Here is a 13,936-nt window from a genome sequence, read left to right as displayed (position 1 = left end):
GTTGCAGAAATCGATTTTGAATGAACTGCAGGCCCCTTGAGCCCCTCTAGAGGGGTCGCCCTCACCCTGAGAATGAAGGAGGCATCTGTGCAGGGAGCGCTCCCTCCCGTCCCCCCTGCCCCCCATGCCCACCTCTCCGCCTTCATTAGAAACACACGCCGGCCGGGCAACGTGCAGAGAAACTAATTTTCTCAACGTCCCACGAATCTACCTAAGGAATTAGTGCTGATTTTGGCTGATAAACGCAGAAGCACTCATTCCCTGACGGTGCCGACTTCATTCAGCCCAAGGGCTCCAGCGACAGATGGCGGTTAGACTGTGAGGCATGACCCGCTGGGGGTCGCGGTGGATGGCGACTGTTGCCGCAGTCACCACTGACCTGGACTGGGGCAGGGCCGCACCCCTCTGAGGACTCATTTCCTCCCATTTCATGGGTGAGACACTGAGGCTCAGGGCGTAGAGGAACCTGCCCGAGGCTTCAAGGCGCGTTGACAGGAGCCCAGCCTGCTGGGTCAGGGGTCCAGGCATCTGGGTTCAGAGCCCAGCTGGGAGGACCTGAGCAGGGGGCCCCAATCTCCGCCCCCAGCCTGTTCCCTGGTGTGCGTGGAAAGGGGGATTGCATGGCCGTGTTGTAGGGCGCTTAGGGATCCGCGCTGTCCTGGTGGCAGAGGTCCAGGGGGCCTGGAACCCCACGAGCCCGAGGAGGGTGGCCTGGTTGGGGCCGCAGAGGGGCCGTGGGGCACGGGGCCTGCGAGCTGGATACTCACATCCAGGTAGAGGTCGTGGCTCAGGAATCCGAGGAGGGCCACGCAGCTGTGCACAGCCCGCTGCCGCTCGTGTGTCTTCTCCGACGCCAGCCAGGTGTACATGTGCTGCGGGTGGGCAGGGGCAGAGAGGGGGTGCTGCATCCGCGCACCCCCGCGTCCCCCGGCTCCGCGGGGGCCACCCCCTGCTCAGCCCTGGGCTCACCTCTCGGCTCAGGCCCCGCCCCCCAATCGGTTAGCTGGCCAGCAAGGCTCCGCCCTGCCCGGGACCCAGGCCACACCCACCCTGGCCGAGACCACGCCCGGTCCAGCCACGCCCCTCACCTCAGGCCCGCCTCCTCAGCAGGGCCCTGCCCACCCCCGACTCAGGCCTCGCCCACCCTGGTCCATGGCTCCGCCCCTTCCGCCTCCACCGCTCCCCAGGTCTTGCCCTCCCCTGTCCCTCTGCTCAGCCTCTCCTGACCCCTCTGCTCCAGACAGCTCTGCCAGAGAGGAGAGGTCGTTTCCTGCTCAAAGCCCCTGGAGGCCCCTGGGTTTGAACCCCTTTGGCGACACGCACCCCTTTACAGAACAGTGCTTTTCTGTGCGCAACATAATTGCACGGAGTCACAAAGGGATGCAAACACATATTGAAACAGTTACACTGAACAGTTTTAAGCCAAATCTGAGCCTCTTTGTTAAAGCGACGGATGCTTATAGTCAGTGATTCTGACGTCGGATGCAGGAAACGGTATTTGGAGATTCTGTGACCCAGCAATGTCCTATGACCACATCTGTGACTTCCATCGGTGGCAAACACAGCCACTCCCGGCACTGCTGTGGTTTGTCGCCAACATTGCCAGGGGGAGGGGACACACTACTTTCCCGGTGGGGGGGGGAAGGGGGTGAGTGAAAATGCAGACATTTCCCCCACCCCCGCCAGGCACGCACCTGACTTCCATCGGTGCACCCAGCTTGGGGGCCCCTGCTTCTGTGGCTCCCCTCGCCCCCACAAGGCCTCCAGGCTGGACCTAACCTAACCCTAACCCCCCTCCTCACCCCCAGCCGCCACCTTAGCGCCCTCCCCACGCTGCAGCCGTGCAGAATCTCTGTCTGTCCTGATCCTGGGCTCGCACAGGCTGCTCAGCCCTCGGCGGGGCCCTCTGCCTGCTGGGCCCTTCCCTTCCCTTCTCTAGCCCATGACTTCCTTGGTCCTCATTCAGGTGAAGTCCACTGGCCCTGACTTCCAACCCTCCCAGCTGAGCCAGTGTCCTATCTCTGGTTCCTCCCCTGCCCCTGGACTGTCCCTGCCTGTTGACTGGTCTCACTCCGGTCAAGGTGAGAGGGTGGGGGTGCTGGGCTTGTGAGAGCCCTCCTCACAGCTGGAGACATGGCTGCAGAACGAGGTCTCAGGGGAGGGAGGTCAGGTCCCAGCCTGCTTCCTCAGCAGCCCCCCTCAAGTGTGGCACTCAAGGCCCACTTCCCACCAGGTGCACCTGCCATCCTGCCCTTCGGTTCTCCCAAGCCGCTGTGATCCCTGAAAATGGACAGCCCTCAAGCCTCCAAGTTCATGGGCCACTTGCCACCTGGAGTTCAGACCCTGCCTCCTCCGGGCACCTTCCCTCGTCTATCCTCCGCCCGGCCTGTGCCGGCCCCGCCCCTGCACTGTGCCAGCCACCGCCCCTCACCGACAGCAGGAAGTGCAGCTCGTCGGCCGTAGGGTTCTGCATGATGAGGCTCTGCAGCATCTGGTCCAGGGCCTCCAAGGTCTTGTTGTAGAGGGTCTGTGCAGGGGGGTGGAGCAGGTCAGGGCAGCCGCCAGGCCCCGGCTGCAATTGCGGGCCAAGGCCTCCTGCAGGGCCCCAGTGCATTGGCCTCTGCATGGTAGTGGTGCCCCTTCCTGCACACCCCCGTGGCCAGGCTGCACACCACGTGCGTTCACACCACACCCAGGAAGGGCCCCGGCACAAGCCCCATTTGGGCAGCTGGGAGATTGGGCGGGGGCAGTCTGGGTCAGACCTGCCCAAGGTCACAGGTTTCTCTGTGGCCAAGGTAAGTTCCTTTGCAGCAGGGCTGGCTTCTCGGGCAAGCAACCTGCGCGAGACCTGGCACCCAGAAGGATCCTCGAGTGCTTGGTTTCCCGCTTTGCGGTCCCATCTTGAAATTCTTCCTAAGCTTCAAACAAGGGCCCGCATTTTCATTTTGCATTAGTTGGGGCAAATTACGCAGCTTGTCCTGCCTCCTGGGTCTCACACGAGACCCCCAATGTTTGCTGCTCGGCTCACCGGGCGTGCTCATGGAGGGAGCCAGCCAGAGAAAGTGCCCAGCCCGCCTCCTGTCAGAGCAGAGCCCTGGGCGCGGGCTGTCCACTCCCTGGGAGCCCTGGAGAACTCACTTCAGCTCTCTGAGCCCACCTTGGTCACGTGAGAACTGGTTGTGAGGTCAGCCCCACCTGCTGGGTGCTGATGCACATTGAATGGGAAGGAGCAGGAGCCCCCAGCCTACCTTCTGGGACCCGGCTAAGCTCCCTAGGTGAGCCAGCCATGACACTGTCATCTGGTAATGGGGGCACTTTAGGCTCCTGCAAGGTTGGAGTGGGGACAGGCCCTGGCCTTCTGGAGGGCTGCTGCTGTGGTGTTGTCCTGGGCCCAGGGCACCCCTTGCACTCTCCCCATCCAGAGTGCCTATCTGTCCCAGTCCAGTCTGGACCCGGCCAGAGGGCAGGAGTGGGGTTCTACCCCGACTCCCACACCAGACACTTCCATTTCTCTGAGCTGGTTTCCTCACCCTGTGGACAAGTGCTGCTGGGAAGGTGAGCTAACATACACACAGGGCCTGGCACAAAGCAGGTGCTCGGTTAACACCAGTTCCCTGCCCTTTAGGGTAAACACTCGGGCAGCAGGTGTTGGTGGTGCCCCAGGGGGATGGGTTTATGCCCTCTGCAGAGCCCATGAGGTGCGGAGGGGGACATCCGGCCCAGTAAAGGATGGGCCTGCTGGGGCCTGGGTGGGGCGAGACCAGTTAAGTAGTGAGACAGCCCAGGGCTGCTCTCTGGGCGGGCAGGGAGAGAGGTCACTTATACTCCTATTTGTAGAGCACCCTGTGCACCAGACATGGGACACCAGTGTCCCCTTTTATCTGGAGAATTAAGTACTGTTAGCTCCACACTTATCACCCCCATGTCACAGTTGGGCAAATGGAGGCTCAGAGAAGTTAAGAAACATGCTCAGGGTCCCCAGCCCTATCCTATGGGGGGGGGTCAAAGGCTCTGCCATCTAGCCTGCACCCCCTCCAAAGCCACGAACAGCAGGCAGAGCCGGATGCCTGCCCAAAGGGCCCCTCTCATTGGAGGGGTACATGAGCCAGCTTCACACCTGTATGTTGGGTGGCTCCAGGAAGAGGCAGGTGTGTTTCTTCAGGACGTCCATCAGTGGCAGGGCGAACACACTGCGGAGGCAGACGGACAGAAGCCGTGATTTCCTCTTCAAGTCCAGGGGCGGCCTCAGTTTACTATTTAGAGGTAGAGGGCAGTGAGGGAGGGGTGTGGGGGCCGGTGATTGCAAAGGGGCCCCCAGCCAGAATAGACCAGATTTGACAAGCCCCGAGCAGCAGCCCCTCACCCAGTTCTGTCCTTGACCAGAGACTCAAATGTGCACTTCTGCCTTGCTGGCCTGCAGGGCCTCCTGGGCAGGTTGAATTCCAGGAGGCTTTGTAAGGGACTAGCATGGCCTGGTTGGGAGCAGATGCTTCATAAGCCCTGTACCTCAGGCTCCCCTTTACTGGACAGACTGGTCTCATCCCAGCCCTGGCTACACCCCTGGGACCTTCAGTGGCTCTGTTTGGGAAAATGATGCTAAACTTTCATTCTTTGAGGTGTGAATTAATCACAATAGCTATACTGTTTATTGAGAGCCTCTTACAGGCCTGAACTGGGGCCTGATCCTGGGTGGGGCTGGGGAACGTACCAGAGGCTGGAGATGATGTGAATGGTCTGCTGGCGAGTTGACGTGCACAGTGTGTCCTGGGGTTCCTTCTCCATCAAGACCTGTAGATCCACAGGTGAAGGCTGAGTGACTCAGGCCTGGGCTTATCACACTTCTGACACCAAGTCTCATCCCTGGCTGAAGAACCCAGTGCCTGGCACCCCATGGCCCACGGGATCATGGTCCAGCTTCCCACCCACCCACGGGGGCCTCTGTGGCCTGGCTGCACTTAGAGAACTAGAGCACAGCCTTTAGAGTGAGACAGGTCACGTCTGCACCCTGACCGCCACATACTGGCTGCACGACCTTGAGCAAGTCTCCACACTGCCCCAAGCTTTGCTTACTCTGTTACTTAAATAACAGAGTGTTGTTGCACACGTGTCAGGTGTGAAGCAAGGTGTGCAAAGCACAGTGTCTGAGTCACAGCAGGAGCTCAGTGAATGGGAGCTCAGTAAACTGTTATTTTATTATTACAGTTGTAATTGTCCAGCAGTTGTGTGTTTCCTCCACTACCCTGGGGTTCTGTAAGCCTGAAATCTCTAGTGAGCAGTGGTCTGAACTGGGATGGTGCTAGCAGAGTGGATGGTGCTGGCCTTTCTGGGCCTCAGCCACATCAGCTGGGAGGTGGACACAACTGGCCGGCTCAGGGTCACTGAAGAACCAAGAGAAGTGGGGGGCATGGAGTGCTCCCAGGTGCCAGAGCCTATGAGGGGCTTGGACACACCCTAGAAATCCAACTTCTTTGCCCCTTTCCAACACCTGCTTCTTGTGGATGCTGCTGGCCCGAGGGAGGAGTCTCCTCCTTCTCATGGGTCCCCTTCCTCTGCCCCAGGACCCTGACTCACCATCAGACACTCGAGAAGCTCTGAGATCTGGGAGAACTCGTAGCTGTGGGCCCCCTCATCGCGGCTGATGGCCCCCACCAGCATGAAGATGGCGGTGAGGAAGCTCTGCTTCAAGGTCTCGTCCTGGCATGGGGGCATGGGGGTCAGGCCATGGAGCGGGGGATAGAGGGGGCACAGGACAGGCAGGAGAGCGCGCCACCATCACATGTGGCTGCAGGGCATTGCTGAGGGAGTATGGTAGAGATCTGCAGCTGGGCCACATAGGTAGGACTTTGAGGGGGGAGCTGTGTGGTTTTGTTTAAAAATGTGAATATGTTGACAACATGTCAAGGTCAGGAGTAAGAAGCCAATGTCTGGCCTCACTCGATGTGTGGCAACCCAGAGCCCAAAGATCTGAGGGATGCGATGGCCTGACCGGGCTGCCTGGTCCTCTTAGCCCCCTGGGGTGGACGCCCTGGGTGCAGAGTACAGAGTCAGCAGGCCGTCGTCCTGGGGAGGGGGATGGGGCATCACCGGGCCTTCCAACGCCCCAGAGTGAAAGCCAAGGAGAACGTGGGGGTGGGGCCACCACGGAAGCCCTCGAAGCTTTGGGTGGGACGATGGGGTGAGTAGGTGGGACAACGAGGAGGCCAGGCCTGGCTCCTCCTGATTTCAGAGTCGGATAAGGGTGGGGAGGAGTGCCCCAAGGCCCTGGAAGGTCCTAGCATTCTCTGACCCAGGTTCTGGTGGGGCCTGGGCTGTGTCAAGGCTGGGCTCCAGAGGGGTGGCCCCGGGGAGCCATACCCAGGAGCTGTAGTGGAAGTAGAAGACCATCCGTGACAAGATGTTGTCCACCCACGGGAGGATGTGCGCCTTGGCCTTGACCGCCATCTGACCGTAGGCGAGGAGCATGGTGCTGCTGGCCCACCTCCACTTTGGGTCCTCTGATTTCTGACCCTGGTGGGGACAGACAAAGGGCGTCAGGGTCCCCCTGGCCCGCCCCCGGGGGAGCGGCGACAGGAAGTACTCTGCACCCTAACGGGTACCGCGGGCAAGGGTTCTGAGGGGTTGCGAGTCTCAGTTTACCGTGAGAGGAAAATAGGGAGAGTGGAATCGTCTCTCCGGGGGGTTGGAACGGGACTGTGGGGTCACCCGAGGTGTGTGCGAGGCACTCGGCTCTCCCAGAACTGGCCAGGGTCCTAGCCCCTCACGCTGCCTGCCTTGGCGTAGCCCCCTCCCCCGGAGCCGGGGGCCCACTTCCCCTTTGGGCTGCTGGGGGCCCGGCAGGCCATGCCTCAACCTAGGGAGATGGTAATGGGGCTCTGGACCTTCGGACCCGAGGGAGGCCCAGAGAGTGGGGGGGGGGGGCATCTGAGACACCCTTCCGATGTCACCTGAGGACCACTTGCCTCCATTCCCTGTCAATGACTAGGCCCCCTCTGAGGGCTGGAGATATGGGTTCTAGTCCCTGCTCTGCCACCTGCCGGCTGTGGGGCCCGAGGAGGTGGCCGGCCCCCGCTGGGCTGTCTGTGCTACCTGTGACTCTTCCCCCATCTGTCCTGAGCTCCCTCATGCAGCCCCAGACACTGATTCTGCCCGCAGGAGTGACCAGGGGTGCAGCGAGGATGGTGGGGGGGGGGCATGCCGCCCATCAGCAGGGGCACAAGGTCGCCCTCTGGCCCTCGTCTCATGTTACAGGCAGGGCACGTGTCAAAAGGCCATTAATAAACACAGCGGCCAGCACAGCCACTGCGAGATGTCACCGGGGCACCTGCTGTGTGCCAGACATTTCAAAGCCACGTTTCCATCCCAATGGCTGGGAAGGGAGGAATTGTTATTCAAGAGGAGAAACTGAGGCACGTGGGTCACGCTGCAGGTGGCACTGGAGGCCAGGAGGCTTGGTCCAGAGCCTGTGCCCCTAACTATCCCCAGAGACCCTCTCGGACGCCCAGACCCGTGTAGAGGGTGGGGGTCCTGATGCCCAGCCCCTTGTTGAGGCCCCCAACCGCCCCAGAGCCAGAACCTTCAGGCAGAAGCTGTGGAGGCTCCATTTAACAGGTGTGCTCCGGCCAAACTGCTCTAGGACGGCCCAGACGTGGTCCAGGTGGCGGGTCGCGGCCAGCCCGACGGTGAGCGCGATACCCTACAGGTGCGGGGGAGCAGGGTCACCGGTGCCGGTCACAGGACCACGCCTGGACTCTTGCCTGGGGGTGTGGAAATTGAGGCCCAGAAAGGGAGGGGACTCGTCCAAGGTCACGGGGACCCCCTCCCCACCCCCCCCACCCTCCCCGCCGCTCTTCAGGACATGCAGCTCTGGCCCAACCCTGTGAGGGCATCTTTTATGGGGGTGGGTGGGTGGTGTGGGAGGCAGGGGGGAGCAGTGATTCTCTGGAGGTCTGTAAACTCCCCCTGCCCCCACTAGCTCTGAGCCTGGGCCAGAGGAGGGAAGGAGGGTCCAGGAAATAGATGTTTGACAGAGGAGAGGACCTACCAAGTTATGGTAGGCTCAGGGTGTGACCAGGGTCAGGACTCAGGGTGTGAAAAGGATCAGGTGTCTTTGTCTGGCCTGACCAGGGCTCAGGGTACGAGCAGGGATCAGGCTAAGCTTGCGGTCAGGGTCAGGCGGCTGTGGGCTAGGCTGGGGGCCGGGTCCTCACCTCCCGCTGCTTGGGCCACTGGTGGGACGTGTCCAGGAGGGTTCTCAGGTGTGTCCTGACAGTGGTGGCATTGTCCTCGTTTTGAAGGATCAGCCCGTAGTAGATGAACAGAAAGGTCTGGGGGGAGGTTTGGCTTCTTGTCCTGGGTCTGACCCACCTCTGTCCACCCCGATGGCCTCCCTGGGCTCCTGTAACCGTCCTCACACCCCTGCTCTAGGACCCTCATGCCCCTGCCTAGTTTTGACGGGTTTTAACGGTGCCACATCAAATCCGGCTGCACAGGCCCCTGGCCCTTTGTTTCTTTCGGGTCTCAGTGTCCTTCTGGGGCCTCGGCCTTGCTTAGGTGGCATCCTATGGACAGAGTCCCTGGGGCTGCCTGGGGGGGGCGGGGGACATAGGGGGTGATCCACCTTCTCCGGGGGCTGTTCCTGATGCGTCTGGTCAGGCTTGGTGAGTGCCGACAACAGCTCCTTGGACCACTTGTCCATGTTCAGGAACTGGACGGACTTTCCCGCCATCTGTGAGCAGATAGGAGTGGGCAGGGCCGGAGTGGTCACTCCCTCCACCCCGCGGGCTGGGGCTGAGGCCTCCACCAGCCCCGGCCCACCCTGGTCACTCAGAGCCCTGACTCCGTCATTCTCTTGCCTTTCTTCCTGAGTCTCCAGGGCCCGCCCTCTGATTTCCCTGAGATTCCCTTCCCTGGAGGTGTTCAAGGAGAGGCTGAAACCAGGAGCCTGCCCATGTCCCCGGCACCGGGCAGGGGCCCAGACGTCACAGATGCTCAGTGAGCGTCAGGTGAAGGCGGCCCGGCCCGAGTGTGGGTGCCAGGCCGTCTCCCGGCACCTGGAACTGTGCCTGGCATGTAGTCGATGCTCCAGTAAAATGGTTTTGAATGAATGTGGGATCAGAGAAACGAAGGAGTGTGGCTTCTAAATATAAAGTCCTAGAAGTTTTGCTCTAACATATGACGACTACAAGATTTCTTTATTTCGTTGTTCCCAGATCCCACAGTTCAAGTCCGAGATTTTGATCCCCAGGTCCTTTGGGGCGGGGGTACCCCTTCTAGATATGATCCCAAGCCTCCAGATCTTTATAGAAAAAACGACTGATGGGTGTGAAGGTAAACGTTTTCCGAAGTTTGTTCAGCAAAACCACCATAAATTCGGTTGAAAGATGCAGTAAATTGTGTTGGCTTGTGTTTTTGTTTCCTACAACCTCCTGCCAAGGGTTAATATCGATGATAACGAGCACTTCATAAGCTAGTAAGAAAAAGGCAACCGTCCGCTTAGAAATAGTGAAAGCACACACACGTGACAGGCTATCACCTCAGCCTTGCTAATATCTGAGGAACGGAAATTAAGATGCTATGAGACCAGCAAAAAATAAACTTGCTGGATGTCAGCAAGGAAGTGTCCTTCGGTGGGAAGGTGAGGGATCTCTCTCTCTCTCTATTTTTTTTGGTGAAGCCTTTGGCAGGCATCAATTAAAATTTAAAACGTGTGTACATTTCCCCAAGGGACTCCCTTTCTAGGAATTTATCCTAGAGGAGCACTCATAGGTGCCTTGGTTGGAGCACAAGGGTATCCATTCTGCCGCGGGGCTGGATGCAAGCCCGCCGAGAGCGCCCCCTGCAGGTGGGACCTTTAGCGCCCTCTCCGGCGATGCTGGGGAGGGTTGGGTAGCTTAGGGTAGGGCAGGGTGGGGCGAGGCGGGGCGGGGGGCCCTGAAATGGCCTGAAATGGACATTGCTCCCCGCTCTCGTCTGCCCGGATTTTGCCCCGAGTCTGGCCTGTTTGTAACGGGACCTACTGGCTCCCCACCCTCCCTGCCCCCAGGACAGATGTCTGCCGAACACCGGGGGCCCCAGGCCACCCGGAAGCCCTGGGTTCTCGCCTATTGTCATGTTTCCTTCAAGTGCTGCCTGTGCCGGTGCTACAGCTCCTCATCCGAGATTCACATTCAAACCCCCAGAAAATTAAACGCTTTTTCATGGCTTTGCAGCAACCTCATTTGGTGGTAAAAGCTGATCCAAACCGATGTGACACTATTTATGGGAATTAGTGTGAATTTTGTATGTGTCTGCAGCAGAGATATTAATGTATTTGATTCCACATCTGCCCCAGACCCTGCTAAGGGTGTTCGTAGAATATATAGGGTGGGCACTACATTACTTTAAAAAAAAAAAAAAGGAATATCTGAGTTTGGGGAACAAACCTGTTTCCAAAGTTAAAAATTAGTCAAGTTTTAAAGAATAAAAAAATTTTTTTTGAGGTCCATTTATTTTTGAGAGAGAGAGCATGAGTGGGGGAGGGGCAGAGAGAGAGGGAGACAGAATCTGATTCAGGCTCCAGGCTCTGAGCTGTCAGCACAGAGCCCGACACAGGGCTCGAACTCACGAACGCAAGATCATGACCTGACCTGAGGTTGGACGGACACTCAACCGACTGAGCCACCCAGGCGCCCCAAGGCTTAAAGGTTTTTTTTATTGAAGTTTAATTAACACACGGTGTCCTGTAAGTTTCAGGTGTGTAGCGAAGAGATTCGACGCTTCCATACAGCGCACGGCACTCACCACGGCGTGCGTGGTCACCACCTGTCGCCATACAGCGTTGGTACAATATTACGGACTGTATTCCCTCTGCTGTACTTCTCATCCCCGTGCCTTACTCATTTTGTAACTGGAGGTTTGCACCTCTACAACCCCTTTGGCTATTTTCCCCGCCCCCCACCCCCCCTCCTCCGGCCACCAGCAGACCTCTTGGTAGTTGTGTGCATTTAGGAGTCTGGTTTGGTTGTTGTTTCTTTGTTCACTTGGTTTGTTTTCTTAGGTGCCACATAGGAGTGAAATCATAGGGTATTTGTCTTTCTCTGTCTGACTTCGTTCACGCAGCACAGTACTCTCTAGGTCCCTCCGTGCTGTTGTCAATGGCAGGACCTCATTCTTTTTCATGGCTGAGTAGTACTCCGCCGGGTATAGAGACCCCTTCTTTATCCATTCTTCTGTGGATGAGCACTGGGGCTGCTTTCGTATCTTGCCTGTTGTAAATAACGCTGCAGCGAATGTAGCCGTGCAGGTATTTTCAGGTTAGTGTCTTTTTTCCTTTGGATAAACACTGGATCATCTGGTGCTTCCAGCTTTGTTTTTTTTGAGGACCCTCCGGGCTGCTTTCCACAGCGGCCGTGCCAGTTTGCCTTTCCACCAACAGTGGGCGAGGACCCCCTCGGCTCCGCGTCCTCGCCAGCATGTGATATTTCTGGTTTTTTTGAGTCTGGCCATTCTGACAGGTGTGAGGCGGTATCTCATTGCGGCTTCGATTGGTATTTCCCTGACGATGCGTGATGTCGAGCATCTTTTCACGTGTCTGTTGGCCATCGATAAGTCTGGGTTGTAAGTATGTCTACTGAGGGGGGCTTAACTCACAGCGTGAGGCATAGATCTTTCCCGAGCGGCACAATGAACTCTGACAGATGTGCCGACCCGTGCTCCTGTCAGCCCACCAAGAGCGAGAACACATTCCGCCCCCCCGGCGAGCTCGCTCACGGTCCTTCCTAGTCAATCTCCATCACTACAAAACTGCTTTGATTTCTATCACCGTAGATTGTTTTTGCCTCTTCTGGAGTTTCATAGGATGGGAATCGCACAATGCGTACCTCGTACTTCTGTGCATCTGGTGTTCTCAGCACGTGTCTGCCTCACGTGTCAGAAGTTCGCTCCTCTCCGCCGTGTTTCTATCTTCTGTTTCTCCTCTGTGGTGTCTTTCACTTGCTCTTCAGGGGGACGCTTACCTACGGACTTTAGGTCTTTGCTGGGGGTCCTGCTCTGCCTGGCGCAGAGCACTGCTGTCTCCGGTCTGCAGCTGTTTGGGGTAGAGGATCTTGAGGGTCGTGGGCCGGTCCACACGGGCCCTGAGCTCTGCCCTCTGCGGCGAGCTCCGGTCTCACTGACGTCCTAGCTACACTTCCCTTTCGTCTGAAAGCCCAGTCCTGTCCCCTGACCTCACTTTTGGGGTCTGCTGGATCAGTGCGTTCCCTCGTCCCCCGTTCCGGGTTGGGAATCTGCTGTTGTGTTAATCTGCACGTGCTGTGTGTCTTGCTTTTTTATTTTTTATTTTTATTTTTTATTTTTATTTTTTTTTTCAACGTTTATTTATTTTTGGGACAGAGAGAGACAGAGCATGAACGGGGGAGGGGCAGAGAGAGAGGGAGACACAGAATCGGAAACAGGCTCCAGGCTCTGCGCCATCAGCCCAGAGCCTGACGCGGGGCTCGAACTCACGGACCGCGAGATCGTGACCTGGCTGAAGTCGGACGCTTAACCGACTGCGCCACCCAGGCGCCCCTGCTTTTTTATTTTTTAAAAATTTTTTCAGTGTTTATTTTGAGAGAGAGAGAGAGACGGACAGACAGAGTGCGAGTGGGAGAAGGGCAGAGAGAGAGGGAGACACAGAATCCGAAGCAGGCTCCAGGCTCTGAGCTGTCAGCACAGAGCCCGACGTGGGGCTGGAACTCACGAACGGCGAGATCATGGCCTGAACCGAAGTCAGAGGCTTAACCAGCTGAGCCCCCTAGGTGCCCTGTTGTGTGTCTTGTTTTATAGATAAAGGCTATTGCTAATGGGGACTTGGGACCCAAAGAGCCACAAAAATTGGTGGGTCTGGTCGGATCCTTAAAAACTGGTAGAGCGCCCGTCACGGTGTTAGGACAAGTTGGTCACAGAACGGGTTAGGTTGACTCTAGGTCACCTGCCAACCTCAAGAAAATTTCCGTACAATGAGCTGTGCTGTAAAACATGCACAGTCCCCAACCTAGCAGCACATCCCTCTTGGGTATTACTTGGCTCTGAGGAACCCCAAAGGCTTAGCTAAAAAAAAAAAAAAAGCTCCTTAAGCCCCGAAAACTCAAGTGTGCTATCTTCTGTCATACCTGCTTATTTTACGTCTAAGAACTACGGTCCCAGAGCTATAAATATCTCCAAAAACGGCAAAATCTTAGTAAAAACAACCTAAAATTCCAATGGCCATTACGGAGGATGTTCAAATTAGGATTGTTTATTTCAGAAGTGGATTTGGAAACAAGGTTGCCCAAGATGACATGAACAGAATGGAATACTTAGTTTAATTATGATGCAGAAGCTTCCGAAAGGCTTCACGATTCCAGAAAAGCTCCATTCAAAGGTTCATTACCGAAAGCTGATGACAAATGAAAGACAGGTGCCCAAAACAAAAGGCAGGGAGCCTGACGCGACCCCTCCTGCTGGCTCCTTCCTCCCTGACCCGAGTCCTCATGCTTTGTGGACCCTGCAGACACAGTTACCTTTTGAAATAAACCCGCTGGAGGTCCAGGAGTCTCTCTCAGAGTCTTTTCCTCTTTGGTCAAAGGCCAAACTAAGGGCAATAGTTAAAGAGACTTCTAAGCCCAGAGAGGGTCCCCAGAAGCTTTCTGAAGAATTTAGAGTCCTTACCACGGGCTATGACCCAGGCTGCCAGGTCCACGTCAGCGTGTGCACCTGCTGGTGGGCCTGGGGGGCCCAGAAGCAGAAACAGAGGCAGGAGGGTGTCATCCGAGGATGCTATTTCAGAGCCTCAGTCTTCGACATGGTCCCCTCATGGGCCACAAAAGAAGCGACGACCGCTCCCAAGCGGTGCCCAGAGCCCGCCTGGCCGCACTCACTGGTCTGTTACTCAAACGTGCACACGAAAGACCGATCTGTGGCAGACTCTGAAGTCTGT

At 57.4% G+C, this 13,936-nt stretch overlaps 1 protein-coding gene across 6 annotated transcripts in view; it reads right to left on the bottom strand.

Annotated features, from left to right (window-relative positions):
• The window catches only part of LOC112859706 (maestro heat-like repeat family member 5), a 64,174-nt gene that overhangs the window by 26,715 nt on the left and 23,523 nt on the right, over positions 1 to 13,936 (bottom strand). For 4 of the 6 annotated variants that reach the window (XM_086695655.1, XM_086695659.1, XM_086695658.1 and 1 more), the window contains exons 7-15: positions 8,618 to 8,725; positions 8,208 to 8,324; positions 7,574 to 7,693; positions 6,355 to 6,507; positions 5,572 to 5,694; positions 4,709 to 4,788; positions 4,118 to 4,253; positions 2,432 to 2,527; positions 768 to 872 (exon numbers count right to left, since the gene is read on the bottom strand). In XM_086695655.1, the coding sequence (XP_086551781.1) occupies positions 768 to 872; positions 2,432 to 2,527; positions 4,118 to 4,253; positions 4,709 to 4,788; positions 5,572 to 5,694; positions 6,355 to 6,507; positions 7,574 to 7,693; positions 8,208 to 8,324; positions 8,618 to 8,725 (1,038 nt within the window). The remainder of the gene's footprint in view (positions 1 to 767; positions 873 to 2,431; positions 2,528 to 4,117; positions 4,254 to 4,708; positions 4,789 to 5,571; positions 5,695 to 6,354; positions 6,508 to 7,573; positions 7,694 to 8,207; positions 8,325 to 8,617; positions 8,726 to 13,936) is intronic. The other 2 variants (XM_086695656.1, XM_086695657.1) reach the window with 2 other exon arrangements.

This window comes from Puma concolor, chromosome F2 (assembly GCF_028749965.1).
Source record: "Puma concolor isolate L17-30 chromosome F2, mPumCon1.1.hap2, whole genome shotgun sequence".
NCBI lineage: Eukaryota > Metazoa > Chordata > Mammalia > Carnivora > Felidae > Puma > Puma concolor.
Note: the sequence above shows the minus strand (reverse complement) of the source record. Positions and strands in the feature narration are given on the sequence as shown.